The sequence below is a fragment of the Danio rerio genome, chromosome 16, assembly GCF_049306965.1.
Source record: "Danio rerio strain Tuebingen ecotype United States chromosome 16, GRCz12tu, whole genome shotgun sequence".
In the NCBI taxonomy this organism is placed as follows: domain Eukaryota; kingdom Metazoa; phylum Chordata; class Actinopteri; order Cypriniformes; family Danionidae; genus Danio; species Danio rerio.
In genome coordinates, this window is record NC_133191.1 from 4,327,488 (window position 1) to 4,340,000 (window position 12,513).

Sequence of the window (12,513 nt, forward strand, 5' to 3'; positions counted from 1 at the left end):
ACACACTTGGGCTAGCTAATCAAGCTCTAACTAGGCTTTCTAGAAACATTTCTGAGTTCTGTATTGAGGCAAGTTGGAGCTAAAATCTGCAGGACACCAGCCCTCCAGGACCGAGTTTGGACACCCCTGCATTAAACCAGTCAGAGTCTCATCTCACATTCCCTTTAAGAGTCAGTTTCACTGCGCCGTGACACGTTTGCTATTTACATGGCGGACTTTGTAAGTGGAAAAACTAAACGCATCCCTAGAAAGAAAACAGTTAAACAGAGCATCTGCAGCACGAGGATAAAGAACAAGCTTCCACCATTCAGCCTCTTTACTTTCTCTTTACTTTTACGCATTACTTTACTCCTTTACTTTGGTTGAGTAAGGAAGCAGTGGAAACTCATTCCACTGAAGACATCCATTTACCTTCGTATTTAATTTTGTTTGTTAAGTACAAGATTTGTTTCAAAGCTATTTCTGAATTCAGTTCTAATTTCCAGCAAATGAATAAATGAACAATAATAATGAAATGTGCTCAAAAAAACTGAGTTATGTCCAAACACACGTTCTGTTTTTATGCCCCATGTGGTCTGAAACCTGACAGGTGGACAAATCTAAGCTTGTTTTTATTAAAACAAATAAAAAATATGCATATCATAAAGAATACTGCTAATAATAATATTAAACGATTGCAAATTGTCATGAATAAACTGAAAAAGCCCCGATGTGAAAAGGGGCTTTTAGGTAGTGTTTTTTTTTTTTAATGTAGAAAATAATAATTTTTGTCCTTATTTTTTATCATCTATAACTATATTTGTGTGTTGCTCTACATCGTGTGTCTAATAAGCAATTTGTAAGCGTTTGGACCTGCATAGGTGCATAACTATCACGCTCTGCACTGGACTTTAGACCAGCTTTTAGTTGGTCAATGGTGTGGTCTATTTCAGTTCCTCAAAATAGCAACGCACCAACAATGCGTCTTAACTAGGGATGTAACGGTATTGTAAATACCGTCATACCGCAATATTAATTTTTTTCGATATTACCGAAGTCGCATGACTCGGTAAAACTATAGGTCTTCTGAGAAAATTTGCTCAGGCGAATGAAGCGAACGGGAGGTACCGGAAACTACAATTCCCATCAGCCCATGCTTGACCATCATCCCTTGCGGTCTGTTGTCGCTACAGATCCAGTAATGCGGAAATGGAGTGTGCTGCTAGAAGCGGGGATGAAAAAGAGCCGGAAAACTCTAAAGCGGGTGTTGTCGCCGTGCGCGTACTGAATAGCGGTGTTGTCGCGCGAGTTCTTATCAGCTGTGTTGTCGCGCGCGTACTGAATAGCGGTGTTGTCGCGTGAGTTCTTATCAGCTGTGTTGTCGCGCGAGTTCTTATCAGCTGTGTTGTCGCGCGCGTACTGAATAGCGGTGTTGTCAGCACACTGTTCAGATTGATGCAGACATGAGACCTCTATCTCACTCATGGTTTGTCCTCTCAAGTGGGGGAAAGACAATGCACAACGTTACCCACTGCTGTCAACCTGGGCCAAGTCATATCTCTCTTGTCCCAGAAACCTCAGTCCCAAATGAGAGGGTTTTTTTCTGTTGCAGGGGACATTGTAAATACCCAGAGATACCAGCTTTTACCAGATTATATTTATATGATAATTTTTTCTTTAAACCCATCTCTATCTAAGTGAGTGAGTGATTAAATGTTGAATGTGATGAGTTTTCAACAATACTAAATTGAAACTTTATTTTTTTTACATGGTTTAATATTTTTTTGTTATTAAAATTAAAGTTCCTGTTTCAAAGCTTACAGATAGATGGCTAATTTATTTTATTTTCATATTTTCATTTTAGTTTCAGAAGTATTTTCATAAGTTTTGTTTTTTCCTGTAAATGATTCAATAAATACCGTACCAAGACATTCATACCGAGGTATTACCGTACCGTGAAATTCTGATACCGTTACATCCCTAGTCTTAACACACCTCCTTTTCAGACGGCACACCCATAATTCCACAAAGTGGTGCAAATGGATTAGCTATTTAAACAATGTGGTGCAAAACGTGAAAATTAAAGTTGCGCTGGTCTGAAAAAAGCAACAAATCGTGCAATACACATCTTATGTATGATAAGGCCCTAGCTGTGCATACACCCAGTTCATAATCTAAGCATGATGTTTTATTCTCCATTCAGGGTAATAAAGGCGCAGTTTCCATCCGCTTCCAGTTCCACAACTCGGACATCTGTGTGGTGAACTCGCATCTCGCCGCACACACCGAAGAGTTCGAGCGTCGCAATCAAGACTTTAAAGACATCTGTCGCAGAATTCAGTTCAGACAGGAGGATCCCACATTACCACCCCTCACCATCCTCAAACACAAGTATGGACGGCCGAGATGCACCACATCTGTTTTAAAGGGTTAAATCAAGTTCTGATTGGTTATTCATCAACGAATCACAGCGCGAGAACAAAACTGAAGTGATGTAAATTAAGCCTTGCTTAAGCTAATTAGGTCAGAATACACTAAATAGCATATCCCTCAAAACACTAAAAACCTAGATAAATTGTATGAATAAATTAGATGTAATTTAAATAAACACATACATTTAATTACTGAAGCATGTATCATACAAACTAATATTACCAAAAAAGTTGACCTCCCTGATCGTCAATAGCCTCTTTCACACAGTGATACCAGTAAATATCTGGAAAATTTCCAGAACGACTTAACCGGTGAATTCAAAAAAGCGCCGTTCACACAGGCAAGAACGTTACGGATTTCTTCCAGAAAAGACCGTTCATTGCAAAATACCATCATTATCCAGAAATGAGCTCTAAACGGCTGCACTTGTAAACAATTGACTACATTACAAACTCTGTGGATGGAAAGGTATTGTAAACAACTTCGATAAAAAAACACATTAAGAAACTCTTTTACATTCACACAGCAAAGCATTCCGGCAAATTACCGGTAATGATACAACTTCTAGTTCCGAAAAATTGCCGTGAATGTATTTACCGTTTTTTTTTTAAAAAGTGCATGTTCATGCATACAGACTTTTCCGGAAAATTATCAGTAATTTTTCGGAAAGCTCTGTATGTGTGAAAGGGGCTATTGTATAATTCTCACACTGCAAGGCAAGCGCCATGGGTCATGTCAATCACTCGATGCAGAAGTATAAACAGGGTGTCCGCGGGGTCTTAAAATGTATTGAAAGTTGATAAATCCGTTATAAGAAAATTAAGGTCCTTAAAAGGTATTAAAAAGTCTTAATTGTGCTTTTACTACGTCTTTAATTTTGTTCAAGCGTGGACCAAAGTGTTTGACTCCAAAAAAGCATAAACATATTTATTTACCTCCTATATTAAAAACAGCGTGCTCGATCCACACCATTGGTTCGTCACCCAGCCTCCGTCCAGGTGATATCACGTAATTTGCAACAAACGCGGAAAGGTGATGTGACGTCTTCACATGTAGTGAAAACATTAGGAGAAACAGAGGGCAAAATGGGATAATGCAAGTTTGCATACTCCTGGTTGGAGAAAGACTAGTTTAGACAGTGGCTGAAGCCTGATGCTAAAAACAACCACGTAATTTATTCTACCGAGCTTTTCTGAGTTCTGTTGCGTGGTTGTGCTATGTTGATTTATTTAACTACAATTGTTTATTAGCAACTGTTTATTAAGTTAAAGGTTTGATACTGACTAGAACTTGAAGTGGCGATTAGGGATGCAATGATTAACCGGTTTCACTATTAACCGCGCTTTAATTCGTCACGATTAATTAATTGTACAGGCTTCTCAACACCGTGTTTCTGCAACAAAACTGTGGCAACTAAACAAAGTTATGCCAACTGTGTGCTAGTTTAAAGTTCTGAGCTTGTACACCGAGACTAATAACCACACATTTTTGGTGGGTGTTTCTAAATCTTTTCTGGGGCTCCTAAATGTTTGAACTTGGGAGCACCGGTGCTGACTTTCATTTCAAGCCCTGCATTAGACAAAGGCATCTTTTTATTTATACTTATTTTTATTTATTTATTCATTTATGTCATTTATTTTCAGTGTAAAATTATTACTTATGTTTAAATAAAAAAAAACAATTACTTATTTTTAAGCACAAAGACAGAAATAGGCTATTGTTTGTTTTTAATATTATTAAGTGTTGTATTAATTGCTTACTGGACAGCAATAAATAACTCTTTAAAATAATAGTTTTTAGGTGATTTTCTAAACTAGTAGTGTTTTGAAATTAATAAATGTATAATAATTGTGATAACCGTGAAAGCGTGATTATTTCTCAGACTATAATCGTACAACCAAAATCTATAATCGTTGCATCCCTAGTGGCGATGAGGGCTTAAAATAATCTGAGAAGGTCTTTAAAAAGTCTTTAAAAAGGTATTGAAATTACCTTTAGGATTCCTGCATATACCCTGATAAACCAGCCTTTAGACACAGACTAAAAGACATTAATACAATGTATTGCTCTAAATCTCCCAATAATCTGACTTTAGACAAAGATATGGTGCAAATAATGCTACAAGTTTGGAAAAAAGACGCATAAAAATAAATAACTGCATGGGCTTATGTAGATTTTTAAGTGAGCTAACCCTTTAAATCCAGCAAATGTGACATTTCTCTTGTTTGTATCTTGAATGCTCATGTTCATCTGTTGTCTTCCAGTATCGTGTTGTGGCTGGGAGATCTGAACTACCGAATCAGTGATCTCGAAGTGGATCATGTGAAGGACCTGATCTCTAAAAAGGATTTTGAGACCCTGCATACTTATGACCAGGTAAGAAGTGCTTTCTTTGGATAATGTTGAGTTAGATTGAAGTTTGAATGACTGGATTGTGTGTGTGTGTGTGTTTCAGCTGAAGCGGCAGATGGATGAGGAAGTTGTGTTTGTTGGCTTCACTGAGGGAGAGATTGATTTCCAGCCCACATACAAATATGACACTGGATCAGATCAATGGGACACCAGGTCAGAGGTCACACACAATATCACACTTTTAATAAAAGAGATCATCAAAAGCTGTACATAAATAAATAAATAAATAAATAAATAAATAAATAAATAAGTGAATAAATAAATAAATAAATAAATAAATAAGTGAATAAATAAATAAATAAATAAATAAGTGAATAAATAAATAAATAAATAAATAAATAAATAAATAAGTGAATAAATAAATAAATAAATAAATAAATAAGTGAATAAATAAATAAATAAAGTAAAAAGTACTTCATTATAATTTGTCATATAGACACCCTTAAAGAGATATATAGACACCCTTAGCGACATCCTTACTCTGAAACACGCAGATAATATATTTATTTGCACAAATAGTTACATTAATGATATTGTGACTAATTTAAGACTAAATATTACAAATATTTGGGTTTTTGTAATATTCATTCATTTTCCTTCGACTTAGCCCCTTTATTCATCAGGGGTCGCCACAGTGGAATGAACCGCCAACTATTCCAGCATATGTATTAAACAGCGAATGTCCTTCCAGCTGCAACCCAGTACTGGGAAACACCCATACACTCTCATTCACACTCACACACACACTCATACACTACGGCCAATTTAGTTTATTCAATTCCCTTATAGTGCATGTGTTTGTACTGGAGGGGGGACCAGAGCACCCGGAGGAAACATGAACACGCAAGAACATGCAAACTCCACACAGAAATGCCAACTGACCCAGCAACCTTCTTGCTGTGAGGCGACAGTGCTAACCACTGATTCACTGTGTCGCTCCAACTAAATATATACTAAAATATAAATATACAAATCTAACTAAAATAAATTTATTATTTCTATTTTAAGTAATCACAGATAAATAAAAATAAATAAAAATAATTATTATTATAAACAAACAAAAATTGTCAAAAAGATACTGAGATTTTATAAACTTAGTAAATGGCAAGTGTTTGCTAACAACTGTGTTGATCTGAGCAGTGTTTTGTGTGTGTTTGTGTTTACGCAGTGAGAAGTGTCGAGTTCCAGCGTGGTGCGACCGCATCCTGTGGAGGGGGAAGAGCATTAAACAGCTTCATTACCAGAGTCACATGACCCTGAAAACCAGTGACCACAAACCCGTCAGCTCTCTGCTAGAGATCGGGGTGAGAGAACCAAGTCAAGTCAAGTAAAGGGGCGGGCGGGGTTTTGGTTTGAGATGAAGAGAAATGCTCACCATGGCTGTGTGTAACTACACGGCTAATATGTGAGAGGCCAATGCAGGAATGCAATAAAGCATTGCAGATAAACACCAGCATATTACTCTACTGGTAACACTTAACAAGAAGGTTCATTAGTTAATGCATTTACTAACATGATCTAATCATGAACAACACGTAGACAGCATTTATTAATCATAATTGAATATTTACTAATACATTATAACCACTCAAGTCCATACTTGTTAACATTAGTTAATGCACCATGAGTTAACATGAACTAACAATGAACTACTGTATTTTCATTAACTAACGTTAGCTAACATAAACAAATACAGTAGTAGATGTACTGTTGATTGTTTGTTTATGTTAGTAAATGTATTAATTAACATTACCACACTACTCTTAACCCTAACCCCAATAATAATAACAACGACACACATTCAGTGTTAATCCACACAGTGGCAAAAGTTGAACTCTTTTGAAAATTGACAGCGCAGCATGTGTGTATAATCAGCTGATGGTGGCCATAACAAAGGCAAACGGCAGAGGATCGTGAGTTCAGAAGCGCATTTTAATCATTAAAGGAAGAAGCACGCGTCGTGTTTTCAATGTGGTTTTGGAAGCAATATGTCAGGAGCCCCATAAAAACTTGATTTTAACTTGTAAAGCCGTTCATGGTTCTGCTCTGATATCTACATCCTCTTCCTCTCGTTATCTACATTCCGCTTCGGAGCTCACCTTGTTTCAGCCTTGTTGAAAACTTAGCACCATGGGAGGTAGGGTGTTCTTCTACCTTGCACCTAAATTGCGGAATGCTCTTCCCACAAACATCAGGAACGCCAGTTTCCTGGACTTTTTTAAGAAACTTCTTAAAACTCACCTTTTTAGTATTGCTTAGAATTTATGAGGCTTTCTTTTTTACTCTGTATTTTTTGTATTTCATGTTTTATTGTGTTCTAATGCTCTTGTTAGCACTTTGAGAAAAGGGCACTATAATAAAATGTATTATTATTAATTTATTATAAAGTTTTAATCTGAGAGATACAATACAAGCGCTGGGATACAGTGCATCAGGAAAGTATTGATATCAAAAAAAAAAAAAAATTGTTACAACCTTATTCCAAAATGGTTTAAATTCATTTATTTCCTCAACATTCCACACACAATCCCCCATAATGACAATGTGAACAAAGAGTTTTTGAAATTGTTGCAAATTTATTACAAATAAAAACCCTGAAAAATCCCATGTACATCAGTATTCACAGCCTTTGCCGAGCTCAGGTACATTCTGTTTCCACTGATCAATCTTGAGATGTTTCAGCAGCTTCATTGGAGTTCACCTGTGGTCAATTCAGTTGATTGGACATGATTTGAAAAGGCGTACACCTGTCTATATAAGGGCCCAGGGTTGACAGTGCATGCCAAAGCACAAACCAAGCATGAAGACAAAGGAATTGTCTGTAGACCTGTAGGCACAAGGCTGGGGAAGGTTACAGAAACATTTCTGCTGCTCTGAAAGTTCCAATAAGCACAGTGACCTCCATCATCCTTTAGTGGAAGATGTCTGGAACCACCAGGATTTTTCCTAGAGCTGGCTGGCCATCTAAACTGAGGTGAGGTGATCAATAACCCGATGGTCACTCTGTCTAAGCTCCAGCGTTCTTCTGTGGAGAGAGAAGAACCTTACAGAAGAGCAACCATCTGTGCAGCAATCCACCAATCAGGCCTGTATGGTAGAGTGGCCAGACCAAAGCCAATTCTCGCCTGGAATTTGCCTAAAGGCATCTGAAGGACTCTCAGACCATAAGAAACAAATACTCTGGTCTGATGAGACTCAAATTGAACTCTTTGGAGTGAATGCCAGGCATTACGTTTGGAGAAAAGCAGGCAGAGCTCATCACCAGGCTAATACTATCCCTACAGTGAAGCATGGTGGTGGCAGCATCATGCTGTGGGGATGTGTTTCAGCAGCAGGAACTGGAAGACTAGTCAGGATAGAGGGAAAGATGAATGCAGCAATGTTCAGAGACATCCTGAATGAAGACCTGCTTCAGAGTGCTCTTGACCTCAGACTGGGGCGACGGTTCATCTTCCAGCAGGACAATGACCCAAAGCACACCGCCAAAATATCAATGGAGTGGCTTCACAACAACTCGGTGAATGTCCTTGAGTGGCCCAGCCAGAGGCCAGACCTAAATTCTATTAAACGTCTCTGGAGAGACCTGAGAATACATGTACACCGTCGCTTCCCGTTCAACCTGATAGAGCTTGAGAGGTACTGCAAAGAGGAACAGGCAAAAATTCCTAAAGACAGGTGTGCCAAGCTTGTGGCATCATACTCAAAAAGACTTGAGGCTTTAATTGCAGCCAAAGGTGCATCAACAAATTAGGCTGTGAAAACTGATGTACATGTGATTTTTCAGCTTTTTTACTTAGAATAAATTTGCAACAATTTCAAAAACTCTTTTATCACATTGTCATTATGGGGGATTGTGTGTAGAATGTTGAGGAAATAAATTAACTTAATCCATTTTGCAATGCGGATGGAACATTAAAAAATATGGAAAAAGTGAAGCGCTATGAATACTTTCCAGATGCACTGTAATGTTCAAACAGAATTCTTGCAGCCTTTTCTAACATCTGCTCTCTCTCTCTCGGCAGATCAAGGTGGTGAACGAGGAGTCTTACAAGCGCACGTTTGAGGAGATCGTGAGGCAAATCGATAGACTGGAGAACGACTGCATCCCTTCAGTATCTCTGTCTGAGAGAGAGGTCAGCACATCTCAGCTTCTTACGTCATACCAAGTTTGTGGATGACCGGATTCGACATTTTCATGTGTTTTACCACATATTAATTAGCCAACCAAATGTCAAAATAAGTGATATGATTTTAATTTAAGACAGGAATAATATTATTGCAGTTTAGTAAAATAATTGTTTTAAATACTCAATATTAGATTGTTTTATTAACTGTTTTGAGTATTACTTTTATTAATTCTATTATCATTGACATGTAGTTTTTATTAATAGTTTTAAGTAAACAAAATAAAATACAATAAAAATATAATTTGATTTGCACAAATGTTGTCAACATTTTCAATTAACACTTGCAAATTAATAATAAGTGTACAGTAATACTAATAAATATTCTAATTAGCATATTATGATGATTTGTGGAGGTGACCGGTCATGTGACCGAAGAGTTTAAATAATTAATTTTGATTTGTAATGATGTTTCAAAATATTAGTTTTAATGCTATATAGCAGGGGTCACCAATCTCAGTCCTAGAAGGCCGGTGTCCCTGCAGGGTTTAGCTCCAACTTGCCTCAACACACCTGCCTGGGTGTTTCAAGTATACCTAGTAAGAGCTTGATTAGCTTGTTCAGGTGTATTTGATTAGGGTTGGAGCTAAAATCTGCAGGACACCGGCCCTCCAGGAACAAGTTTAATGACCACCTGCTATATAGCAACCCTAATGTAAAAAAAGTCTGTAGTGTCAAAGCTCATGACAAATGAATAAATGTTTGATTTTTTTTGTTTGTTCTCCTGTTGTAGTTTCACTTCCAGGACGTGAAGTTCATGCAGCATCAGGCGAGGACTGTGACGGTCCATAATGACGGACAGGTGCCATGTCAGTTTGAGTTCATACAGAAGCTGGACGAGCCTGCGTACTGCAAGCCCTGGTTAACAGCAAACCCAGCTAAAGGCTTTCTGGCCCAGGGTGAGAAGACTAACACTTCTTAATAAAACAACCTGCTCTCTGATTTAAAAAAAAACACTGTATTTGATGAAATAGTGTCGGTTATTTCTCTTGACTGTGTGTGCTAAGTAGGTTTTACACAATTAGTTTCAACATCGTTTGTTTAGTCTTTAACTAGCAATAGTCTCAGCCAATCAGAACATGCTTGATAAATGATTTGTATTGTAGAATTTTGTGAAGCAGGATTTTTATGGCTAAGCTTAGTGGAGTTAAGTGGAGCAGCCCACTTTTAAGTTCATTTTAGAGCTCCCCCAGAGTTAGACATTTGAGTTTTACCTTTTTTTTTAGTCCATTCAGCTGATTTCTTGGTCCGAAGTTAGCACTTTTAGCTTAGCTTAGCATAGATAATAAAATCAGATTAGACCGTTAGCATTAGAAATAGGCTCATTTTAGAGCTCCCCCTAATGATAGACCTTTGAGTTTTACCAATTTTGAATCCGTTCAGTCGATTTCTTGGTACGAAGTTAGCTTTTTTTAGCTTAGCTTAGCATAGATCATTAAATCGGATTAGACCATTAGCATTAAAAATAGGCTCATTTTAGAGCTCCCCCTAATGTAAGACATTTAAGTTTTACCAATTTTGAATCCATTTAGTCAATCTCTTGGTACGAAATTAGCCTTTTTAGCTCAGCTTAGCATAGATCATTGAATCGGATTAGACCATTAGCATTAGAAATAGGCTCATTTTAGAGCTCCCCCTAATGTTAGACATTATGTTTTACCAATTTTAAATCCGTTCAGTCGATTTCTTGGTACGAAGTTAGCCTTTTTAGTTTAGCTTAGCATAGATCATTGAATCGGATTAGACCATTAGCATTAAAAATAAGCTCATTTTAGAGCTCCCCCTAATGTTAGACATTAGAGTTTTACCAATTTTGAATCCGTTCAGTCGATCTCTTGGTACGAAGTTAGCCTTTTTAGCTTAGCATAGCATAGATCATTGAATCGGATTAGACCGTTAGCATTAGAAGTAGGCTCATTTTAGAGCTCCCCCTAATGTTAGACATTAGAGTTTTACCAATTTGAATCCGTTCAGTCGATCTCTTGGTACGAAATTAGCCTTTTTAGCTTAGCTTAGCATAGATCATTGAATCGGATTAGACCAATAGCATTAAAAATAAGCTCATTTTAGAGCTCCCCCTAATGTTAGACATTAGAGTTTTACCATTTTTTAAATCCATTCAGTCGATCTCTGTGTCCGAAGTTAGCACTTTTAGCTTAGCTTAGCATAGATCATTGAATCAGATTAGACCATTAGCATTAAAAATATGCTCATTTTAGAGCTTACTCTAATGTTGGACATTTGAGTTTTACCATTTTTTTAATCCATTCAGTTGATCTCTGAACAGCAACAGCAAAAATATTTGTTTTGAGTGACTGCTACACTCTGATGATTTCAAGTGCGTCTTTTATCCTCATTTTTGAGTCGATTTGGAGAAAAGCGACTGCTAAATCACTAAATGTAAATGTAGGTGCCAGTGTGGACATCGACCTGGAGGTGTTTGTGAACCGTCACACAGCCCCAGAGCTGAACGCAGGCCTGCAGCAGCTGGAGGACATCCTGGTCCTGCATCTGGAGCGTGGTAAAGATTACTTCATCTCCATCACCGGCTCCTACCTGCCCAGCTGCTTCGGCTCGTCCCTCAGCGCTCTGTGTCTGCTGAGAGAGCCCATCCAGGACATGCCTCTGGAGAGCATCCGAGAGCTGGTGAGATCCTGCCTTTACCAACCGATACCTTGGGGATTTAGACAAAACTATACGGGTTTTTGACATTGAACTACATGCTTGAAGTTTAGGCAGAGAGCTGTTTTGTTCTGGTTTGGATTAAAAACATCTTCATCCAACAGTCAATACAGGACTATATTCATAGTGGGGGAAATAGGTATTGAACACGTCACCATTTTTCTCAGAAAACATATTTCTAAATGTGCTGTTGACTTAAAATTGTCCCCGGATGTTGGTAACAACCAGAGAAATCCATATATGCAAAGAAAACAAAACTTATTAGTTTACAAATGAGGTTATGTGTAATAAAACGAAATAATGCAGGGAAAAAGTGTTGAACACATGAAGAAAGGGAGGTGTAGAAAGCAGTGAAAGCCCAGACAGCAGCTGAAATCTCTCAGTAGTTCTTCAGCAATCCTCTGCCCTTCCTCGGTGTAAATGAGTATCAGCTGTGTACAGTCCAACATCTACATTAGCAGGAGGATGAAGATGAAGTGGACATTTTAGCAAGACAATGATCCAAAACACAGCCGAGGAAACTCTCAAATGCTTTCAGAGAAAGAAACTGAAGCTGTGGAATGGCCCAACCAATTACCTGAGCTAAACCCAATATGAAATACTAAATAAAGCTCAGATTTGATAGATGAGACCCACAGAAGCATCAAGATTTGGACACTCTGTTGAAGTCTGGAGAAACTCACACCTGAGCGATGCACGTGACGTCATTTTCCACATGAGAGGCGTCTTTAAGCTGCCATCATCAAAAAAAGCCTTTTATATAAAGCATTAAATACATTTCAGTAGTTCAGGTCTTCCATTGTTATTACACAGAACTCATTTT

The 12,513-nt window shown here is 37.7% G+C and overlaps 1 protein-coding gene across 4 annotated transcripts in view; it reads left to right on the forward strand.

The window, feature by feature from the left end:
- The window catches only part of inpp5b (inositol polyphosphate-5-phosphatase B), a 55,343-nt gene that overhangs the window by 34,798 nt on the left and 8,032 nt on the right, over window positions 1–12,513 (forward strand). For all 4 annotated transcript variants that reach the window (XM_009292060.5, XM_017351451.4, XM_017351452.3 and 1 more), the window contains 7 exons: window positions 2,183–2,370; window positions 4,677–4,788; window positions 4,868–4,977; window positions 5,993–6,128; window positions 8,847–8,957; window positions 9,742–9,907; window positions 11,419–11,654. In XM_009292060.5, the coding sequence (XP_009290335.3) occupies window positions 2,183–2,370; window positions 4,677–4,788; window positions 4,868–4,977; window positions 5,993–6,128; window positions 8,847–8,957; window positions 9,742–9,907; window positions 11,419–11,654 (1,059 nt within the window). The remainder of the gene's footprint in view (window positions 1–2,182; window positions 2,371–4,676; window positions 4,789–4,867; window positions 4,978–5,992; window positions 6,129–8,846; window positions 8,958–9,741; window positions 9,908–11,418; window positions 11,655–12,513) is intronic.